The sequence below is a fragment of the Thamnophis elegans genome, chromosome 10 (genome assembly GCF_009769535.1).
Source record: "Thamnophis elegans isolate rThaEle1 chromosome 10, rThaEle1.pri, whole genome shotgun sequence".
Lineage (NCBI taxonomy): Eukaryota > Metazoa > Chordata > Lepidosauria > Squamata > Colubridae > Thamnophis > Thamnophis elegans.
The window spans coordinates 65,094,202-65,117,931 of record NC_045550.1 but is presented as its reverse complement, the minus strand read 5'-3'; the positions used below and the strand labels follow the sequence as shown (position 1 = coordinate 65,117,931).

Genomic DNA, 23,730 nt, shown 5'->3' with positions numbered 1-23,730 from the left:
GGGTTAGGTTAAGGGTTAGGTTTAGGGTTAGGTTTAGGGTTAGGTTTGGGGGGGTTAGGGGAAGGTGTTAGCTTTATTTTTACATTTTTCGATCTTTTTCGTCGCGCTGTGATGACGTCACATACGCGCTTTCGTCGACCGCGATTTTGTCGTCCGCGGTTTTGTGGTGGAACCGCTCAAGCCATGCGGTCCTGTCCACCACTAAGCCATCTTTCCAAGCAGCCTCCATGTCTCCAGTGTCTTTTTCCCCACTTGGAGCTGAACCCAGAAGGACATTTCTTCCAGCAGTGCTTCTGCCACCGTTGATAAAAACAGAACGAAGACAGTTTTTTTACTGCTGAATATGGGAATGGGAACATTGCCAAGGAAAAATTCCACTGTGTGAAGCATCTTAATTGACCTCTGATTCCTTCTCTTTCACAGGTAAATGTTGAAGACACCATCGAAATGCTACCCAAGTCCCGACGAGCGCTGACCATTCAGGAAATTGCAGCCCTCGCTCGATCTTCTTTACATGGTAAGATTTAGAAGACGCCACTCATACTCTCAAAACCATCTGAGTTTTGACTTTAGCAAAGTTTGGCTTATGGCTCAGAGGAGGCTGTTATTTAGTGGCTCCGTGCAAGTCCAGGAAATGGGACTCAGACAGAGTGTGGCCAAGGTTTGAAGATTGAAGGGAAAATGAAGTAGCAATAGCAATAACACTTAGACTTATATACCGCGTCACCAGAGGTGGGTTCCTACCAGTTCGCACCTATTTGGTAGAACCGGTTCGTCAAATCTACCGAACCGGTTAGAAGAAGTTCCACCAGTGGACACGGAAAGCAGGCCACACCTACAGAAGAGGTTCCAAATTTTTTTTAAACCCACCACTGACACACACACACACACAGACTGACAGAGAGAGAGAGAGAAAGAGAAAGAAAGGAAGAAATAAATAAAGAAAAAAGAAAAATGAAAGAAAAAGAGTGACAGAGAGATGAAAGAAAAAAGAAAAAAGAGACAGAGAGACAAAAGAAAGGAGAGAGAGAGAGAGAGAGAGAGAGGGAACACATGTCCGGCAAGCCACTCCCACCAGGTCACATGTCCGGCAAGCCACTCCCACAAAGGAGGCCACACCCACAGAATAGGTTCCAAAAAATTTTGAAACCCACCACTGCGCATCACAGTGCTTCACAGCCCTCTATAAGCAGTTTACAGAGTCAGCCCCCAACAATCTGGGTCCTCATTTCACCCACCTCGGAAGGATGGAAGGCTAAGTCAACCTTGAGCCTGGTGAGATTTGAACTGCCAAACTAATGGCAGCCGGCAGTCAGCAGAAGTAGCCTGCAGTTCTGCACTCCAACCACTGTGCCACCGCAGCTCTGGTTATTGTTTTATTTTATCATTGTGTAGTGGAAAGGATACTGCCACGTGTCCGACTAACACACCCAGCAAAAGCAGGCACTTTCAGGAACTTTAAAATCCTCAAAGCCAAACTTTATTGAACTTCATTTTGGCACTGAAGAAAGGAAAACCAACTCTAAATTCCCCCCCCCCCCCCCCGCAAGCCTGCATAGTTAAGAACTAGATTTCACCCCTCTTTCCAGGATACAAGTCACAGTGTCCAGTTAGGAAGTATTATTTTGTTTTGATAACGCCCATGTCTTGGCGGCCACCAGCAAAAGTGCCCTTGGCTCTCACAGTTGAAGTCTGGAGTTTCTGCTTTCCATCCCACCCTTCCCTCCCCCCCAGTTCTTTGGTACGTTGAAAAGCAATAATGGTCACAAGAAGAATGAGCGTTTTTCAAGCTTGACAAGTGCAAGTAATTCTCAACTTACGATCACAATTGAGCCCAAAATTTCTGTTGCTAAGTGAGACGGTTCACACCTTTCTTGCCACAGTTGTTAAGTGAATCACTGCAGTTGTTGTTGTTGGAGATGACCAGGCTGAGCCTGAAGGAGGGGTCAAATGCATCATCAGCCATGAGTCTCACAAGAGATTTAAGTCCAGCCTACCTTAAATTCCTTTCTATTCTTCACTTCCACTAATTTCCCTTGACCGTTAGTAGTTCAGATTTTTGTAGAGACCTTAAGCTTGCAATAAATCTTATACAGGTAGTCCTCAACCTACGACCACAGCTGAGCCCAGAATGTATGTTGCTGAGGCATTTTGTTACGTGAGTTTTGTCCCATTTTTATGACTTTTCTTGCCATATTTGTTAAGGGAATCGTTGTAGTTGTTAAATTAGTAACTCGTTTGTTAAGTGAATCTGGCTTCCCCCATTAACTTTGCTCGTCAGAAGGTTGCAAAAGGGGATCTCGTGACGCCAGGAGACTGCAACCGTCGTAAATATGAGTCAGCTGCCAAGCGTCCGAATTTTGATCACATGACCACGGGGATGCCTCAATGGTCGTCAATGTGAAAAGTCACTTTTTTCAGGGGCATTGTAACTTCAAACAGTCACTAAATGGACTATTGTAGATTGAGGAGTAACTGTATTGTATTTGTATGTCCTAATTGTGTCAATTGAAGGTAACTGAACCCCATAAGACCCATGAGGTTTCTTCCACTACTAACTCATTTTTTTTTCTTTTTCTATTCCAACATACGATGCTCTTTTAAAGTCTTATACTTACCTATTATTGCAGTGTTTCTCAACCTTGGCGACTTTAAATCCTGTGGACTTCAACTCCCAGAATCCCCCAGCCAGCACAGCTGGCTGGGGGATTCTGGGAGTTGAAGTCCACAGGACTTAAAGTCGCCAAGGTTGAGAAACACTGTATTATTGTGTGCCTTATTTCAATGAAGTCCTGGGGCAGGATGGTTTATTTTTCCTTACCAATCAACTTTTTTCCTGAACTTTCTCTGTTGTACAAACTATAAAAGGAAATGCAAAATGGGGCAAACTTCACTTGGCAAATGCCTCACTTAGCAACAGAATCTTTTCTTCAATGATGGGATTCAATTTTTTTTACTATGGGTTCTGTGGGCGTGGCTTGGTGGGCGTGGCAGCAGAAGGATAGTGCAAAACCCCCATTCCCTCCCCACTTCAGGGGAAGGATACTGCAAAATTCCCATTCCCTCCCCACTCCAGGGGAAGGATACTGCAAAATCTCCATTCCCTCCTCACTCCAGGGGAAGGATACTGCAAAATCTCCATTCCTTCCCCATTCCAGGGAAAGTATACTCCAAAATCTCCATTCCCTCCACACTCCAGGGAAAGGATACTGCAAAATCTTCATTCCCTCCCCACTCCAGGGGAAGGTTACTGTAAAATCCCCATTCCCTCCTCACTCCAGGAGAAGGATACTGCAAAATCCCCATTCCCTCCCCACTCCAGGGGAAGGATACTGCAAAATCCCCATTCCCTCCCCACTCCAGGGGAAGGATACTGCAAAACCCCCATTCCCTCCCCACTCCAGGGGAAGGATACTGCAAAACCCCCATTCCCTCCCCATTCCAGGGGAAGGATACTGCAAAACCCCCATTCCCTCCCCACTCCAGGAGAAGGATACTGCAAAATACTCATTCCCTCCTCACTCCAGGAGAAGGATACTGCAAAATACTCATTTCCTCCTCACTCCAGGAGAAGGATACTGCAAAATACCCATTCCCTCCTCACTCCAGGGGAAGGATACTGTAAAATCCCCATTCCCTCCCCACTCCAGGGGAAGGATAGTGTAAAATCCCCATTCCCTCCCCACTCCAGGGGAAAGATAATGCAAAATCCCCATTCCCTCCCCACTCCAGGAGAAGGATACTGCAAAATACCCATTCCCTCCTCACTCCAGGGGAAGGATACTGTAAAATCCCCATTCCCTCCCCACTCCCTCCCCACTCCATGGGAATAAAATCCCCATTCCCTCCCCACTCTGGGGCCAGCCAGAGGTGATATTTACTGGTTCTCCATACTAATCAAATTTCTGCTACCGATTCTCCAGAACCTGCAGAATTTCACCCCTGAATGAAACGTCTGCAAGAAAACAAGCTAGCTCAGAGAGCACCGAGGACGTCTCAGGTGTAACAAAGACCATGTTGCTTTGCCTGAGAATGACAGCCAATTTAGTGTCGTGATTGAAGGAGTAGAAACCATGAGTTTCAGTTCTGCCTTAGGCATGAAGCCAGTTGGATGACTTTGGGCCCATCCCCCCCCTCTCTCTCAGTCCTAGAAAGAAGACAGCAAGGACACACAACATTGGAAAATCTTGCTAAGAAAACCGAATATATTTATCCATAAAGCTACCAACAATCCAGGCTGACTCGAACAGTCAAATGAACAGGACACGAAAAAGGGCACTAGAAATATTCCGAAGTGAAAAAGATTTCTGCAAGGATGTTTGTGTGTGTCTGTGTGTGTGAAAAATCCAGATAGTTTTACGGTTGATGCCCTTATTTATAAAACTTATGGTGCTATACCCTTGTTTTCTTTTATTTTTTTTGAGCAATTTAAGAAATTGTATATGTATTTGAGCTTGTCGATCAGAAAGGTTGGAAGTTCAGCGGTTCGAATCCCTAGTGCCGCGTAACGGAGTGAGCTCCCGTTCCTTGTCCCAGCTTCTGCCAACCTAGCAGTTCGAAAGCATGTAAAAAAATGCAAGTAGAAAAATAGGAACCACCTTTGGTGGGAAGGTAACAGTGTTCTATGCGCCTTCAGCGTTGAGTCATGCCGGCCACATGACCATGAAGATGTCTTTGGACAGTGCTGGCTCTTCGGCTTTGAAACGGAGATGAGCATCGCCCCCTAGAGTCGGGAACGACTAGCACATATGTGTGAGGGGAACTTTTACCTTTACCTATGTATTTGTTTCAGCTTGTTTGTTTGTCAGTTTGTTTCCTATTTTTATGTCCGCCTGATCCACGAGGTCTCTATAGCAGTGTTTTCCATACTTGGCCACTTGAAGGTGGGTGGACTTCCAGAATTCCCCAGCCAGTTGAAGTCCATCCATCTTCAAGTGGCCAAGTATGGAAAACACTGTTCTAAAACCTCTTTCTCCTATATTAAACAGCCTTTCTCCTTTCCAGCAAATGCTCACTGCCCGCAAATATGTAAACATTAAAAACATGAATGCATGCAGAAACAAAAGCATATTTTTAATTAACAAAGTTCATGTCAGTCATACAGAAGGGAGGAAGGAAGTTCAGAACAAGCCATGACTCACAGATTTAGCTCTTTTGAAAGAATGAGTGTTCCTTAGAACATGAAAGATGCTAATTATCCGAATTCCAAGTGCCTTAATTTAGCCATCACCAACTAGTGGTCTGTGAGAAAATTTTGGTTGTCCGCAGAAAAATGATTTGCATTTTTTATATTGCACTAAATCAGGGGTCCTCAAACTACGATCCCTGGGATGGATACGTGCAATGAACGCTTGTGTTGCTGCAGAGAGTCCCCCCCCCTTTGGGGTCTTTTTGTATGGGTTGGAGGGGGGCAGAAATTCCAACTCAGGGTCTGCTTCAGCCTCCTGGTGGGGGGCTTTGGGCAAAGGCTGGAGGGAAGCACAGCTGGTGGAGAAGAGCCAAGGGGGGCTTGTTCCAGTGGGACTGCATCATGGCCTGGAACTGGCTGACCATCTCAGCCCGCTAAGCCTCCAGGTGCCGGTACCTGGCCTTGCACTCCCGCAGGTGTTCCCTCTGCTTGGAAAGCCCATGCTCCTAGTCCTCAGTGAGGAGCTTCTGCTGAGCCTCCTTCTCGGTCAGATCCAATTTGAACCGAGCTGTTTTGCCAACTCTTTCTCCTGGTGGCTGCTCAGCTCCAGCAACTGCTTCCTGTTGGGGCCCTAAGGAGCCCGGGCGAGGAGGCGAGGAGTGGTTGGGAGGGCAGGAGCGAGTAGAGGCCGGTGAGGCGCCCCCCGACGTGAGTGACATCGAGTTGGCCATGCCCACCCAATCACATGACCACATTGCCACACCCACCCAGTCAGTCATTAGACAAATCTGTGAGGGTTGTAAATTCAGCCCTGTGTTTAAAGAGGAGGTCAAATCGTGGTTTTCCTTGGAGTATACCAGAGGTGGGTTCCTACCAGTTCGCACCTATTCGGTAGAACCAGTTCGTCCAATCTACCGAACCAGTTAGAAGAGGTTCCACCAGTGGACCCGGAAAGAAGGCCACACCTACAGAAGAGGTTCCAAATTTTTTTGAAACCCACCACTGCCCCCCCCCCACAGAGACAGACAGACTGACAGAGAGAGAGAGAGAAAGAGAAAGAAAGGAATAAATAAATAAATAAATAAATAAAAAAGAAAGAAAAAGAGTGAGAGAGATGAAAGAAAAAAAGAAAAAAGGGACAGAGAGACAAAAGGAAGGAAAGCGATAGATAGATAGATAAATAGATAGATAGATAGAGAGAGAGAGAAAACACATGGCCAGCAAGCCACTCCCACCAGGACACATCACCAGCAAGCCACTCCCACAAAGGAGGTCACACCCACAGAATAGGTTCCAAATTTTTTTGAAACCCACCACTGGAGTATACCTTATGATTAAGTAAAATAAACCCGAGGTAGGTTCTAAGAAACATATTTTTATTGTAAAATAAATAGCAAACAAACTTACTGGCTAATAACTACATTCTGGTAAAGTTCCTAGCCTACCTCCTCGTGGCAGGCAAAACAGAAAGAGAGAGAAGAAGAAAGCAAAAAGACATGCGCAGTAGGATTACAGAGAAGATTCAGCCTACCGTATGTCTTAGAATATAAGCACAGCTGGCAAAACAAAAAAAACATCGTGACAAGATCATATTAGTGGTCTGGGGGGATTTAAAATTATGAATTTAGTCGTCCCTGAGGTCCAAAAGGTTGGTTACCCCTTGCCTTAATTCATGGTAGCCAGGATTCTTCCTAGATTCGGGAGCGTCCCAAAAGAGGAAAGAGACACCATCTCAGTAACTCGTGGGCATCTCCAGCTAACAATGTCTGTTTGTTCGGTTGCAGGTATTTCCCAGGTGGTGAAGGACCATGTGACCAAGCCCACCGCCATGGCACAAGGCAGGGTGGCCCACCTGATTGAGTGGAAGGGATGGTGCAAACCCATCGATTCTCCTGCGACCCTGGAAAGCACCTTTAACTCCTATTCGGATCTCAGTGAAGGAGAGCAGGAGGCCAGGTTTGCTGCAGGTGGGACTGCGAGGGAGGGGAAAACAGGTGGGGTGGGTGGGAGGGAGCTCTTTCAGGGAAGTCCCTTAGGCTAGATCAGTGCTTCTCAATTAAGATGTGTGGACTTCAACTCCCAGAATTCCACAGCCAGCATGCGTGGAGTTCAACTGCCAGAATTCCACAGCCAACACATATGGACTTCAACTCCCAGAATTCCACAGCCAGCATGCGTGGAGTTCAACTCCCAGAATTCCCCAGCCAACACATGTGACTTCAACTCCCAGAATTCCACAGCTAGTATGTGTGGACTTCAACTCCCAGAATTCCACAGCCAGCATGTGTGGATTTCAACTCCCAGAATTCCACAGCCAACACATGTGGACTTCAACTCCCAGAATTCCACAGCCAGCATGCGTGGATTTCAACTCCCAGAATTCCACAGCCAACACATGTGGACTTCAACTCCCAGAATTCCACAGCCAGCATGCGTAGACTTCAACTCCCAGAATTCCACAGCCAACACATGTGGACTTCAACTCCCAGAATTCCACAGCCAGCATGCGTGGATTTCGATTCCCAGAATTCCACAGCCAACATGTTAGTTGGGGAATTCTGGGAGGTTGCAGTCCACTCATCTCCATGTTGCCAAAGTTGAGAAACACTGGTTCTGGGAGACTCAACTCCCAGAATTCCCCAGTCAGCTTTGGTGGCTGGGGTATTCTGGGAGTTGAAGTCTGCCAGGCTTAAAGTTGCCAAGGTTGGAGACCCCTTGATCTAGACTACGCCAGAAATTTAATGCCACATTTGAGCTGCAAGAGCCAAAGCTGAGACTATCTGGAAGCTCTTTCTCTTTTCGTTTGTCTGAAGTGGTGTAGGGCTGTGATGGCGAACAGTAGCACCAGGTGGCAAGTGGAGCCATATTTGTTGGCATGCCAGCCGTCAGCTCTAGCGCGCATGCTGATTTTCCGCCCTCCCAAGGCTTCAGGAAAGCCTCCGGAGACTGGGGACAGAGAAAAACGACTTGAGTGGGCACACACACGCGATAGTGCATGCGCAATTTTGGCACGCTGTAAGAAAAAGGTTCTCCATTACTGGTGTCTGGTTTCCTGCCTAAGCATGGAGTTGGACTAGAAGACCTCCAAGGCCCCTTCCAACTCTGTTATTCTATTCTTTTCTGCCATCTAGTGCTTCATGTTGGTTTTGCACCAAATCTAGGCACCCAAACATTCCTGTGTTTGGCAGCTGCATATTTGCCGGTATGTAGTAAACCACATTTAGTCGCTGGTTTGTGGTGCATTTGGGGAAAGACCCCATCTCTGCTAAGCAGCTGCCCAGGAGTGGGAGGCCGATGGGGTGATTTGGAGGTACATGGGTTTTGTGCTTCCCCTGACATTCTTACTCATGGTGAAGTTAACCATTGCTTATTCAATTAAGCCAATTTTCTGTGTGCTCACGGGATACTCGGATCTATGAGTTAAGTGGTGAATTCGCAGAATTGCTTTTGTTCCTGAAACTTCTCAGCCTTCAGAGCTTCTGGAGAAGTTCAGGAGGCCGTTGGATGACCTCACCAGAAGGGAACCCATCCATTTTTAAGTGTGAGCGGTCTAAGGGTGGAAATGCACATGGCAACCTTCGAAGGAGCAATTTGGCTACAATGGCCACCCTTAAAACCTTCCCTTCATCCCCTCCAAATGGTATAAAACTCATACTTCAGAAATACATCTATTTTGGTGCCTCTTTTTTGGGGGGGATGTAACCTCACTTACTAAGAGGTGACTCAGTGGCTAAGATGCTAAACTTGTCGATCAGAAAGGTCGGCAGTTCAGCGGTTCGAATCCTTAGCACCACATAATGGAGTGAGCTCCCTTGACTTGTCCCAGCTTCTGCCAAGCTAGCAGTTCGAAAGCACGTGAACAATGCTAGTAGAAAAATAGGAACCACTTTTGGAGGGGAGGTAACAGCATTCCATGAGCCTTCGGCATTTAGTCATGCCGGCCAAATGATCATAGAGGCATCTTTGGACAGCACTGGCTCTTCGGCTTTGAAATGGAGATGAACACCGCCCCCTAGAGTCTGGAGCGAGTAGTACACATGTGCAAGGAGAACTTTTACCTTTACCTTTAACCTCACTGGAGCCCACATATGCTTTGTAAATTGCTCACCTTAGCATGACAAAGTTGGCCAAGGTTAAGCTAGCAGTAGATAGAACCAAAATGAAGGAGAACGAAATTCCAGGCTGGTGTTTGGAGGTCAAAGTGATGATTGTTTAATTGGATTTTGTCTGGATATTTTATAAATGTTTCCCAATGCTCATTTGCTACCTTAATCAGATTCTAGCAGGAGTAAAGTGTAGGGAAGGAGTTCATTAAGACTTAATTAGCTCATTAAGACTGGTTCCTAGCTACGGATCGTTTCTGAGGGGTTCTGATGAATAACAGGGGAACTTGCTTGCAAATAGAAATAAATATGCATAGGAAAACCTTACATTAAATCATGGGAAACCATGGCCTTAAATGCTAGCGTTTCACACAAACAGACCTGTTTACGTCCATTGAGACAATGCAGGGTAGTTAACTTCTTGCTGGAATCCAGTCTTCCATTTCAGCCTAGCTGAATCCTTGGTGCATGTGACTTCATTCACTTAAATGAGGAGTGGGGAACTGTGGCTGTTTTGTCCCCATCACATACCCTGTTTTCCCGAAAATAAGACCCAACTGGAAAATAAACCTTAGCATGATTTTTCAGGATGTTTGTAATATACCGTATTTTTCAGAGTATAAGATGCACCGGAGTATAAGACGCACCAAGATTTTGAAGAGGTAAATTTAAAAAGTTCTTGCACTCTGCAGACTTCCCAAACCCTCTGCATGCCCCATTTTTTTGTGAAAAACGGGCCATGCATGGTGTTTAGGAGGCTTAGAGTGTGCTCCTGGGGCCGGGGGGGGGGGGCAAAAATGAGCAAACAAATGCCCATTTTTCACTCATTTTTGCCCTCCCCAGCCCCTAGGAGCACTTTGTAGGACTCCCAAACCCTTTGCACATCCATTTTTGTGAAGGGAGCGGGATTTTGGGAGGCCAAAAATACTGTATTCAGTGTATAAGACACACCCAGATTTTCACCCTCTTTTTTGGGGGGGGCGGAAAGGGGCATCTTATACTCCGAAAAATACGGTAAGCCTTACCCCCCAAATAAGCCCAAGTTAAGATCATCAGCCAGATGGATGCAATTAGTACCGTATTTCCGCCAAAATAAGACCTAACCAGAAAATAACCCCTAATGCATCTTTTGAAGCAAAAAAATAATATATGACCTGGTCTTATTTTCGGGGAAACACGGTAATTTGTGTATATAGCAAGAACAGAACAATGGCCCTTTTATGAATTCTGGACTTCAATTCCCAGAATTCCTAAGTCAGCCATACCGGCTCAAGAATTCTGGGGGTTGAAGTCCACAAGTCATTACGGGGGCAGAGTTCTCCATCTCTGACTTACACGAATACGGGTGATGCTTGAGGAGAAAGACACTCATAGACCACCACAAGGTTAGAAACAGGTTGTTTGTGCTATGACGTCATTGTGACAGATTGTATTCTTCTGTTGTCGTGATGTGGGTTTTGCTTTTTCTGTAAATTCCCAAGTAGATGGGCTGTTCGATGTCTCGGCCTCACCATGGGGGGCTAGACAAAAGCACATTTGGAGAAGGTGTACTGGCACCAGTCTATGTCCTTAACCCTGGTTCGGAAAAAGGCTGGGCTGTACCACTGTACACTGGTAGTCCTCGGCTTACAACAGTTCATTGAGTGGCCATTCAAGGTTACAAAACCACTGGAAAAACACCGCCTAGGCAGATTCTCAGTCATCCAGGTCAAAAGACAAGTGGGCTTTTCCTTTGAAGATGTTTCGCTTCTCATCCCAGAAGCTTCTTCAGCTCTGACTGGATGGTGGGGAATGGAAGGATTGTTATTCCTTGCAGACAGCTGGTCATTTGCATCCTTTTAGAGAGTCGTTGAGGCCTCTTGGAGGTTTGTCAAACCACCAACGACTCTCTAAAACAGGGATGTCAAAACTCAAGGCCCCGGGGGTGCCAGATACGGCCCGTGGGGTGCTTAGATCTGGCCTGCAGGGCCCCTCTGGAAACAGCCAAGGACTGGCTCACAGTGCAGCCCTCCCAAGCTCCCTTTTCACTGGCAAAGGGTTGCAGGAGGCTGTCACAGCTGAAAACGGAGCTTGGGAGCCTGTTTCCACTGGCAGAGCGCTTGGGCTGCCACAGGATCCCCGACACAAGTGATATCAAGCTGGCCATGCCCAGGCTGGGTTCCTACAACCCACTGAGCCATAGATGACTCAACAGTTCTCTCCTAGCTTAGTTGATGTGCCATCCAAGCCCTTCTGAAATTTCCCCATGTTGGGAGCATATACCGAATGAAAATGAGTGAGCTGCCCCTCGATTATTATTATTTTATTTATTTTTTTAAATAGTTCCCCCCCCCCGATTTTTTTTAAAGCCCCCTGATTTTTTTTACTGCAAAGGATGGTTTTTATTTTCCATTTTCATAACATATAATCACATGTATACTATTACATAGCCAATATCGTGTTGTATTATTAAATATTTACATCAATTCATCTTACCATCAGCTCCCAAAAACAATTATTGGCTCTTCTGCTCTCCCTACACCATATTTGTACCTTATAAATCACTTTCTTCTCCCTCTCTCCTCCCCCTCCCTCTCTCCTTTCTTCCCTCTTTCATCTTTTTCTTCTCTACCTCCCCTTCCTCTCTCCTTCTCCTCTCTCCCCTTTCCACTCCTCCTTATTCTCCTCCTCTTCCCCCCCCCGCCCTCTCTCCTATCCCTCTCTTCCTCCCTTACCTCCCTCCTCTGCTTCCCACTCTTCATCTCATTCACTTGGTGTATTTCAGCTTCTGAGCAAGCTCCATTTTATGTTGATGGTATTTATAATTCCTTTTCAATATACATATTATGAAGCCCCTCCCCAGCAGAAAAAAATGGGGGCCCAGAGGAACCTTATTCAGGCGGCGGCGTTCACACGCTTCCTTTTCCATCCGTTGAAACTCTTACTTCCAAGAACAAGGCTGTTTCACATTATTTTTAAGCATCTCTTCGGTTTGGCAACCAAACCCACAGCACAGTTAAAATGACACTTCTCCTTTAAAAAAAAGAACAAAAACCCAAAACATCAACCAAGCTTTGGGCACCGGGCAAAGCTGCCAATTTCACGCCTGAGGTTTGTTTTCATTGCGGTTGGCTGGTCTGCTTTGGGCAACGTTGAACGATTGGCACCCAGAGAGACGGCACAATGTCACTTGGTGCCTGGAGATATGTTACTTCCCTCGAATCACCCAACTTTGTTTTTTTTAAAAAATAGTTTGGTGCCTTTGAATATGGGTGGAATGGGGTTTCAAGGGACTTAGGGGGGGGGGTCCTATATTTTGGACCATATTTGAGGGACAATTGAGATCAGAGTTTCAGTTGCTAAGCAAGGCAGTTCTTAAGGGAGTCCCACACCATGTTACGACCTTTTATGCCGCAATTGTTAAGCAAACTGCTACTGTTAAGGGAATGACATTTTTGGTTTTATAAACAGAGGCATAGAATCAACATCAGGTGAAGTATTAGTACCGCTTTATAAATCCTATGGGAACGCAATGGTTCAGTGGCTAAGACGCTGAGCTTGTCGATCAGAAAGCTCGCCAGTTCTGCGGTTCGAACCCCTAGTGCCACATAACAGAGCAAGCTCCCGTTACTTGTCCCAGCTTCTGCCAACCTAGCAGTTCGAAAGCACCTAAAATGCAAGTAGAAAAATAGGGACCACCTTTGGTGGGAAGCAAACAGGGTCCAGTGCGCCTTCGGTGTTTAATCATGCCGGTCACTTGACCATGGAGACATCTTCTGAGAGCGCTGGCTCTACGGCTTTGAAACTGAAATGAGCACTGCCCCCTAGAGGAGGGAACGACTGGAACATATGTGCGAGGCAGTGGTGGGTTTCACAGAATTTTAGAACCTGTAGGTGTGGCCTGTTTTGTGGGAGTGGCTTGCTTGCCATGTGATTGGGTACGAATGGCTTGCTAGCCATGTGACTGGGTGGGAGTGGCTTGGCAATCATGTGATTGGGTGGGCGTGGCCAACTTGTAAAATGCGGTGAAACTCACTTAATAACGCTCTTGCTTAGCAACCAAAATGTTGGCTCAGAAACTCTGGCATTTGAAGCACGCAAGTCTTAAAGCTGTCAAGTTACAAGACCCTTGCACCCCTAACCCTTTAGAAAAAAAAACCCAGGGGTGTTCAAACCTGACAGCTTTAAGACTTGTGGACTTCAGTTCCCAGAATTCCTCCTCCAGTCATGTTGGCTCAGGAACTCTGGCATTGAAGTGTGCAAGTCTTAAAGCTGTCAAGTTACAAGACCCTTGCACCTCTAACCCTTTAAAAATAAAACCCCAGGGGTGTTCAAACTTGACAGCTTTAAGACTTGTGGACTTCAACTCCCAGAATCCCTCCTCTCGCTCTTCATCTTGATGATGTGCGGATGGGCGGGGGGAGGGAGCTGGAACCGGTTCTAAACGGCCCTGTAGATTTGTGGAACCTCATCTATAGAAGAGGTTAGAACTGGCAGGAACCTACCCCTGGTGTGAGGGGAACTTTTACCTTTACCTATATTTTAGACCAAGTCTGCCCTTATTCCTCCCTGCCTCTCTCGCTATGCAAGCTGAACTTGACATGATAGCAACGTCCCAATATTTGAAAGGCTGCCACAGAGAAGAAAGGGTCAAGCTATTCTCCAAAGCACCTGAAGGCAGGACAAGAAACCATGGGTGGAAACTCATCCAAGGAGAGATCCAACTTAGAAATAAGGAGACATTTCTTGACAGAACAATTAATCAGTGGAATGACTTGCCTCCAGAAGTTTGTGGGTGCTCAATCACTGGAAATTTTTAAGAAGAGATTTGGACATCCAATTGTCCAAAATTGCAGGGGTGTCAAACTGGATTTCTTCCAGGGCTGGATCAGTATTTTAATTCTCTGAGACTCCCGCGCAATCCATTCTCGGCCTCCCTGGCCTCCAGCAGCATTCTGCTGGCCAAAAACAGGCCTTGCAGGGACTCCATGGCCCATTTTGGCCAGCAGAGGGCCGGTCCTTTGATATTTCCAGGCCAGCCCCGTGGGCCAGATCTGAGCACCCCATGGGCCAAACCCGGGCCACATGCCTTGAGTTTGACACCCCTAGTAGAGGGTCTCCTGCTTGAGCAGGGGGTTGGACTAGAAGACCTCCAAGGTCCCTTCCAGCTCTGTTATTCTGTTGTTCTGAAGAGGCTGGCTTGTCCTTATGTAGCCGAGCTTCGCCAATGCCAGCAAGCTGAGTCACTCCGAAACCCGGGGAAAACGCCAGAGGAGAATTGAACTCTCTCCCACCCTGCTCTCCTTAAGCTGAAGCAGGGGAGGGATGCTGCCTCTGTTGAACCCAAAGTCTTGGTCCTGGCAAGGCCCATACCATTGATTTTTTTTTGGGGGGGGGGGGAGAAGAAATTCCTGCAAAAGGTTACCAGGGGTTATGGCCATCATCCAAACTGTGCATTGGCTTTAATGTTTAACTGTTTAATGTTTAACTTTAATGTTTAACTGTTTGCATTTTGACAACTTGTCAGCTGAGGGGATCAGATGACAGGTAGGAATAGCCATTCCATGGGATAAATGAGGACAGGATGGAGAAGGCAGCTGTTCCCACCCCTGGCCCTGGCTTTCTGATGCTAGACCAGTTTCTCAACCTCAGTGACTTTAAAGCTGTGTGGACTTCAACTCCCAGAATTCCCCAGCCAGCCATTCTGGGGAATTCTGGGAGTTGAAGTCCACATAGCTGAAAGTGGCTGAGGTTGAAAAACATTGGAGTAGACCATTCCTGGCCGGGAGGGAGGGAGGGAAAATCTGTCTGCCTTTCTTATTTGCATGCAGTTTTGCCTCATGCTTGAATTGCATTCTTGTATTTATTTGATCTTTATCCTGTTTTTATTTTTGTTTATAAATAACTCAAAGCCGCAAGCACACCTAATATCCCCTCCTCATTCTTTTTTTTTTCTCCACAACAACCACCCTGTGAGTTGGGTTGAGCTGAGAGAGAGGGACTGGCCCAAAATCATCCAGCCAGCCTTTACCCCTAAGGAGGGATTAGATCTCACCATCACCTGTTGATTGGTCCAAAGTCACTCAGCTGGCTTTATGCCTGAGGCGGGACTAGAACTCACTGTCTTCTGGTGATTGGTTCAAAGTCACCATCTCCTGGTGATTGGTCGAAATTCATCCAGCCAGCTTTAAGCCTGAGGCAGGACTAGAACTCACTGGCCCCCCAATGATAGTTCCAAAGTCACCCAAACTGACCTTCATGCCTAAGGCAGGACTAGAACTCACCATCTCCTGGTTTCTAGTCTGATGCATTAACTACTAGATCAAACCGGCTCTGAATGAGGCTCAGTATTATCATTAAATCAGTTCAGGACTTTTGCATCCTGAATTGGGTTAGTTTAAACCTGGGCTAACATTTTGTGTCTCAGCTAGTAACGCCAGCCCGCCCTACATGGGAGATCATGGTCTAATGCAGGATTTCTCCAACTTGGCAACTTTAAAATATGCAGAATTTAAGTCTTTAAATTTGCTGCGTTTTGAGAAACACTGAGCTAGTTGGTTATGCAAAGCCAGGTAATGGGGTAATTCAGTAATGCTTGCTGAGTGACTGCATTCACACAACATATTTAACCCACTCAGTTAAAGACCTAATGGCTGTGCATACACAAAATATGAAGTCTGGCAAATGTTAACCTTGTTTGTATGAATTATATGTGCGTGAATATGATCAATGTATTGTGTGAATCCAAAAAAAATCACTCTACATGAAGGCAAGGAACTCCCATATATTTTGAACACAGGAGATTTGCAACATATTGTTAATATAACAAAATATGTACTGTTTTTATTGTTTTCGTGTAAGTTGGCACCAAAATGGCAAAACTCCACACCATCACTAGAGGAAAGCATAGAGTTAGTTTTAGGCAACTACTTCTGTCCCCTCTGGTTATCTGGAGTTTGGCACATAATATAGATCAGAAATGGAAAGTTGGGCTTCTTGCTTATTACGCAGTTGGTACCAATATCTAGATTGCAAACCTCCAGACCACCGCTAGAGGGCAGCATGGGATTAGTTTTAGCCAACTACTTCTGCCACCTGCCGGCTATCTGGAGTTTTGCACATAGTGTAAATCAGAAACGGGAAGTTGGGTTTCTTGCTTATTATTGCTGTTGGCACCAAGATCTAGATTGCAAAACTCCAGTCCACCACTAGACAGGAAGCCTATAATTAGTTTTAGGCAACTACTGCTGCCACCTGCTGGCTGACTAGAGTTTTGCAAATAATGTACATCAGAAATGGGAAAGATGGCCACTGTGGGAACAGAGCGGGAGATTTAGCAGCCCAGATCTGGTACAGCCAAGGTGGCGCAGTGGTTAAATGCAGCACTGCAGGCTACTTCAGCTGACTGCAGATCTGCAGTTCGGCTGTTCAAATCTCACCAGCTCAAGGTTGACTCAGCCTTCCATCCTTCCGAGGTGGGTAAAATGAGGACCCGGATTGTTGTTGGGGGTGATATGCTGACTCTGTAAACCGCTTAGAGAGGGCTGAAAGCCCTATGAAGCGGTATATAAGTCTAACTGCTATTGCTATTGCTATTGCTACAGGTAGTCCTCGGCTTGCGACCGCAATTGACTCCAAAATTTATGTTGTTAAGTGAGACATTAATTAAATTGAATTTTGCCCCAGAGGGCTGCAGGAGCCTGTCGCAGCTGAAAACTGAGCCCGGAGTTTGAGTTTGACACCCCTGCTGTAAAAAGTCAGAGAGATGCCATTGGCCAAGTTGCAAAGTTTCAACCAGCTTCACGCCCCAAGGCTTGGGAACAGTTCCTGGTGAAATATTTCCATGTGCGCAGCCTTTTTCCCAAGTCACCTCAAACCAAGGTCCTTCCTGACAACTCAGGTCATACTGGTATTGCAGGCAGACGGCCCAATGACATGCCAGGACAATACAGATTTATCTGTCTTCAAGCTGTTCTGAGTCAGCTGCTCTATCTAGAGTCCTGGGGAAAGAGTGGAGGGTCTGTGTATGTGTGTGTGTGTGCTCAAACCTTGCCAAGTGCAGTATATTTGTTGTCTTTATTTTTTGTGCTTTCCTGGGGCACCTCCGTCTCTCTTCTGCTCCACCTTTTCCTGCCCAACCTGTCAAGTAGCAAATGAAGATTGATGCGTGGAGCTGATTCCCCAGTTACTCCCTTAATTAAAGGAGGGTAGTTTTTCAACTTCGTTGTCCTTCATTTAGCTGCCTGGAGTGGTGGTGGTGGGGAGAGGAGCAGGGGTGAAATCCAGCAGGTTCTGACAGGTTCTGGAGAACCGGTAGCAGAAATTTTGAGTAATTCGGAGAGCCTGTAGCGGAAATTTTGAGTAGTTTGGAGAACTGGTAATGGTAATATTGAGTAGTTTGGAGAACTGGTAGTGGAAGTTTTGAGTAGTTCGGAGAACCTGTAGCGAATGTTTTGAGTAGTTCCTTCCTTCCTTCCTTCCTTCCTTCCTTCCTTCCTTCCTTCCTTCCTTCCTTCCTTTCCATCTTCCTTCCTTCCTTCCTCCCTCCCTGCTTTCATCTCCCTTCCTTCCTTTCCATCTCCCTTCCTTTTCATCTTCCTCCCTCCCTCTCTCCCTCCTTTTCATCTTCCACCCTCCCTCCCCCTGCTTTCACCTTCCTTCTTCCTTTCCATCTTCCTTCCTTTCCATCTTTCTTCCTCCCTCCCTGCTTTCATCTCCCTTCCTTCCTTTCCATCTTCCTTCCTTTTCATCTTCCTCCCTCCCTCCCTCCCTCATTTTCATCTTCCTTCCTCCCTCTCTCCCTCCCTCCTTTTCATCTTCCTCCCTCCCCCTGCTTTCACCTTCCTTCTTTCCTCCTTTCCATCTTCCTTGCTTGCTTGCTTCCTCCCTCTCTGCTTTCAACTCCTTCCTTCCTTTCCATCTCCCTTCCTTTCCATCTCCCTTCCTTTTCATCTTCCTCCCTCCCTCTCCCCCCTGCTTTTACCCACCCTCCCTCCCTTCCTCTCTGGAGAAGCAGCTAGGTTTAAATGCAGGGTCATCTTCCTTTTGAGCCACACTCTAAAACATAGAATTGCACCAAGAAAAAAAAATCTCCCAATAAACCACCCTGGATCTTCCAGCTGGGCCCCTCTACAGCTCGGCATGGTGTATGATTCAGCCTGAGGTTGCCAGGCAGTTTGGAGCCATTGATAAAGGCTGCAGCTGAAAGCTGCTGTTGACCGCCCCCTCCCTCCCTCCCTCCACCCCTCTCCCAGAAGTGACACTCACAGGCAGCTGTGAGCTCCAAATTAGTTGCCTAAATAGGGGAGCCTATTTAAGGACGGACTCAGCTGCCTAATGACAGGTCAGATCAACCAATACGTTAATGCGGCTCAATGGAAAGGCTCAGAGCCTGGGCTTCTGCACAGGATGGGATGGGGGAGAAGCCCCCCAAAGAACTCCAGATCTGGTCTACCACTAGTCTACTGGTCTACCACGGTAGATAGCCACAGTTGTGTCAAAAAGCACCACTTAGTGGTTTCTATTGGAATACAAGGCAACAATTCACATTTTCTATATATTTATGTGTTGTGGCCCAGCAGGCGCCATTGGAGCTGCCACCAGACTCCGACAGCGAGGGGCCCCCTGAGTTGGCTCTGGAAGAGGTGAAGGACCCTGGACAGGGTTCCGACTCCGAGCAGGGCACAGAGAGGCTGGTTGGCTATCAGGTGGCGCCTGAGCCTTGGACCAGTGGGGAGGAGACAAGGGAGAGTGATCCAGAAGCCAGCAGTGAGTTGTTCCTGGATGCACGCCATCGAAGAGCTAGTAGGCATCAGGAACAATTATGCAATTACAGGAGGTAATTGCGCTCAGCTGGTGGTCATTAGGCTTCTCTCCAGACTATAAAAGCTACTTGTGTACACAGCCCTCTTTGTAGAAGTCAACGCAGGATTGAATGTCGGAGGACATTACTGTGAGCTTGGCAGGCTGGATTGCTGCCAAGCCTTATCTGTGTTTATTGCTGCCTGAGTTTGTCTGAGTTGCTGCCAAGGTCCTTATCTGTTTGTTCTGGTTGTGTGTAGCTTTTTAGTTGTTGATTTGGGGTGTTGATGGCCGGTTATTGCCTGTTGTTTTCTTGTGCTGCCAAGTCCTGATAATCTGGTGGTAAATCATCACTCCTGTTGATTGAGAGGTGGCTTGTTTCCCAGGCTTCAATCATTTCCCTGGCTGTTTTTGTGCCTGCTCGTCCAGCAATCTTAGTAGAGGTGAAATTGAATGCATGTCCTCGTTCCCTGCAATATGAGGCTACCAATGAATTTGGGTCTCCTCGTCTGACCACTCACTTGTGTTCTTGCAATGTGGTGCTGAGCATGCAGCGCACATTCTGGTGTGAGGGAAGTTCCCTCAGGATGGGTTACGGCGCAAGTCCGAATGCTCGGAAGACTAAACATCTGGTCCTGGGGACTGATCCAGGTTGGATCCTGCCATTCATTCTTGGTCGTTAGCCAACCATTGAAAAAAATTAAGATAAAAGTAAGGCATGAAAGACGAAGAAGTTTTTTGTTTTGTTTTGTTTTTCAAAGAAGGGTCAACAATATTATTCAGAAGGTGAAATGATTTAAATCAGGGATGTCAAACTCAAGGCCCAGGGGCCGGATCTGGTCCGTGGGGTACTTAGATCCAGCCCACAAGGCTGCCCTGGAAACAGCGGACCGCCCTGCGGTGCTTCTGTCAGAAAAAACCAGCTCACAAGCTCCGTTTTCATCTGCTACGGCCTCCTGCAACCCTCAGCGAGTGAAAACAGAGCTCGGGAGGGCCCTCCTGAACTCCATTTTTACTCGCCAAGGGATGCAGGAGGCCGTAGCAGCTGAAAACGGAGCTCGGGAGCCTGTTTCCGCTATCAGAATACTCCGGGCTACCACAGGCGCCTCTGACAGGAGTGATGTCCAGCTGGCCATGCCCCCTGGCCACGCCCACCCCATCCCCCCAAGGTCAAACACATCCCCTGATGCGGCCCTCGTTGAAATCGACTTTGACACCCCTGATCTAAGTGATGTTGAGCTGTGAAGATTTAATTTAGGGCTGAGGGGAAATCTTACGTGCCGAAGGGAAAACGGGGGATGCTCAGAAAGAGTTTGAGGGGTTAAAAAAAAAAGAGAGGAATTTATTTTTTCTAATTTGTGTGTCCAGAACAAAACGCAGCCTTGCAGTCTGTTTCGGAGACGGCAGCTTCGACTCGCCATCTCGAAAGCGATTCCACTTCAATTTATTTAGTCATTCTTGAATGTTGCCGCAGTTGATCTATGGCGATTAAATTTATGTTCTGAGAAGCCCTCAAAAAGTAGATAATAAAATTAAGAAAGATTTTTTTTTAAATGTAATAAAGATAATACATTTTGACAATCTGAGTTCGCAGACAGCTCGGCTATTGGCAGGAATTCAAATTATGTTACCAATGCAATTGAAAGGCACCAGGCACAAAAGCTATGAGTTTATGGCACCTAAGCCCTGCTAAGAAAAAAAAAATACGCCACTTTATTGCTCTTTATTATTATCATTATAAATTAATAATTATATAACAATGGAACCGTAATTATTATAAAGATGTTTCCTCCAGTATTCCTATTTCTTAGGAGAACTGTCCCACACAAATTGGCTTTTTTCTGCAGCCCAATTTCCCTAAACACTGGAACAAGCCAGTGGTGGGATTCAAAATCCTTTACCACCGGTTTTACTCCCTGTGTTTCACCACCTCTAAATAACAACGCTCCTTTCTCCCCAGGTGTAGCCGAACAGTTTGCCATCGCCGAGGCCAAACTCAGAGCTTGGTCATCGGTGGAGGGGGATGATTCCAACGACGAGTCTTACGACGAAGATTTCCCCACTTCCGGTGAAACTGCCCAGGCAGCTGGTAAGTAAGGACAGCTAGCATATCTGCTGGGTTGAAAGTCAACATGAGGCTGAACACCAGTGGTGGGTTGCAGGCAGTACGCCCTCGTACGGGCGTCCCGGAGCCTGCCCGGAGCACCATTCCGGTACGGTGCTCCAGAGGGCCCACCCACCCACCCAAGCTCCTTACCTGTCCTTTAAGCCTTTGGCACTTCCGAGCAGCTGGAGCGTCGTGGAGGCTTGTGGAAGCATCGCAGGCAAGTACGGGATCCATGTGGGTGACGCCGGGGCCGATCCGGAACCTACCACTGCTGACCATCCAACCAGGTAGAAAAGAAAGAAATAACCGACCCACTTACTTCATTCCAAAATTTTAGAACTGAATGCAATACCAGCACCCTGTAGGTTGTAGGTGTCAAGCTCCATTTCATTGAGGGCCACATCAACATTACTGTTGCTTTCAAAGGGCTGGTTGCATGTAAGACTGTGTATCATATTAGCGTTCTGACTGAGGCTTCCCCAGCAGCACGAAGCCGGGTCCTCGTCCTGATAAACCCCTTTTATTGAATTGACAGTGAATTCCTCTCCAGCAAAGTCTTTCCTCTCCCACCGTCTTTCAAGGCAGCTCCCAATTACTGACCTTTACTGACATGTGCCACTCCAGGGGAAGGATACTGTAAAATTTCCATTCCCACCCCACTCCAGGGGAAGGATACTGCAAAATCTCCATTCCCTCCCCACTCCAGGGAAAGGATACTGCAAAATCTCCATTCCCTCCCCACTCCAGGGGAAGGATACTGTAAAATTTCCATTCCCTCTCCACTCCAGGGGAAGGATACTACAAAATCTCCATTCCCTCCCCACTGCAGGGGAAGGATACTGCAAAATTCCCATTCCCACCCCACTCCAGGGGAAGGATACTGCAAAATCTCCATTCCCTCCCCACTCCAGGGGAAGGATACTGCAAAATCTCCATTCCCTCCCACTCCAGGGGAAGGATACTGCAAAATCTCCATTCCCTCCCCACTCCAGGGGAAGGATACTGCAAAATCTCCATTCCCTCCCCACTCCAGGGGAAGGATACTGCAAAATCTCCATTCCCACCCCACTCCAGGGGAAGGATACTGCAAAATCTCCATTCCCTCCCCACTCCAGGGGAAGGATACTGCAAAATCTCCATTCCCACCTCACTCCAGGGGAAGGATACTGCAAAATCTCCATTCCCTCCCCACTCCAGGGGAAGGATACTGCAAAATCTCCATTCCCTCCCCACTCCAGGGGAAGGATACTGCAAAATCTCCATTCCCTCTCCACTCCAGGGGAAGGATACTATAAAATCTCCATTCCCTCCTCACTCCAGGGGAAGGATACTGTAAAATTTCCATTCCCACCCCACTCCAGGGGAAGGATACTGCAAAATCTCCATTCCCTCCCCACTCCAGGGGAAGGATACTGTAAAATTTCCATTCCCTCTCCACTCCAGGGGAAGGATACTGCAAAATCTCCATTCCCTCCCCACTCCAGTGGAAGGATACTGTAAAATTTCCATTCCCTCTCCACTCCAGGGGAAGGATAGTGTAAAATTTCCATTCCCTCTCCACTCCAGGGGAAGGATAGTGTAAAATTTCCATTCCCTCCCCACTCCAGGGGAAGGATAGTGTAAAATTTCCATTCCCTCTCCACTCCAGGGGAAGGATAGTGTAAAATTTCCATTCCCTCCCCACTCCAGGGGAAGGATACTGCAAAATCTCCATTCCCTCCCTTCTCCAGGAGAGGGATACTGCAAAATCCCCATTTCCTATTGATCAGCTGGGACTTGGGAGGCAGAGAATAGATGGGGGCAGGGTCAGCCAGAGGTGGTATTTGCCGGTTCTCCAAACTACTCAAATTTTCCGCTACCGGTTCTCAAGAACCTATCAGAACCAGCTGAATTTCACCCCTGCCTTAGATATTGGAGCACTGCTATCATGTCACCCCAAGTCCTTCTTTGCATTGAACCGAAATGCTGCATTGCTAACCTCTTCCCTCTTGGTGGTTGTGTTGCAGACGCGGTAGGGCAGCTCCCCACCAACACCCTCTTGAAAGGTTTCCTGCACAGCAGCCGTCTGTGCCATCTGAGCTCCCGACAAGGTTCGTGCGATCCGGAAAGCGACTCCTCTCAGTCCACCGTCTCCCCGGAGACCTTGTGCTCCAGTCTCTGCAGCCTTGACGACAGCTTCCTTCTCAAGGAGTTGGGCTCCCCTTCCGAACTTGCCGCCAAACTGCTAGGCTCCGTGTCCGGCGGGGAGGACATGCTGATCTCCAAGTTGCCCACACAGACTGCCGGAGAATGTGCCTTCCGGAGCCTGGCACAACTGGAGTGCCAGGACTCTATGTACTCCATGTCCTTCACCGAGTCCTGCCTCTCGCCCACGGAGGAGGAGGGCCTTCCATGCAAGGACTACAAAGTCCATGGGGACAGTTGCCAGGTCCGGAGAAAAGTCTCCGACGTGGCCTCCTCCGGCGTGGTGTCACTTGATGACAACGAAGACGACGAGGTCGAAGAAGACCCGGAGGAGGAGGAGGATGCTGAAGAGCCGTGAACCCCCTTCCGTTCCGTGGCATGCTTCACCTGCCATTTTGCCCCGCTCTGTGGCACCTTTTCGTCCACCC

The 23,730-nt window shown here is 47.3% G+C and overlaps 1 protein-coding gene across 1 annotated transcript; it reads left to right on the top strand.

Moving 5' to 3' along the window:
• Positions 1 to 429: 429 nt before the first annotated feature.
• On the top strand, positions 430 to 23,660 carry FAM131A (family with sequence similarity 131 member A). Its single transcript, XM_032224909.1, has 4 exons — positions 430 to 517; positions 6,913 to 7,095; positions 20,972 to 21,100; positions 23,125 to 23,660. Exons 1-4 carry the CDS (start codon positions 448 to 450, stop codon positions 23,658 to 23,660), a joined length of 918 nt encoding a protein of 305 aa, XP_032080800.1. The 5' UTR covers positions 430 to 447.
• Positions 23,661 to 23,730: the final 70 nt, after the last annotated feature.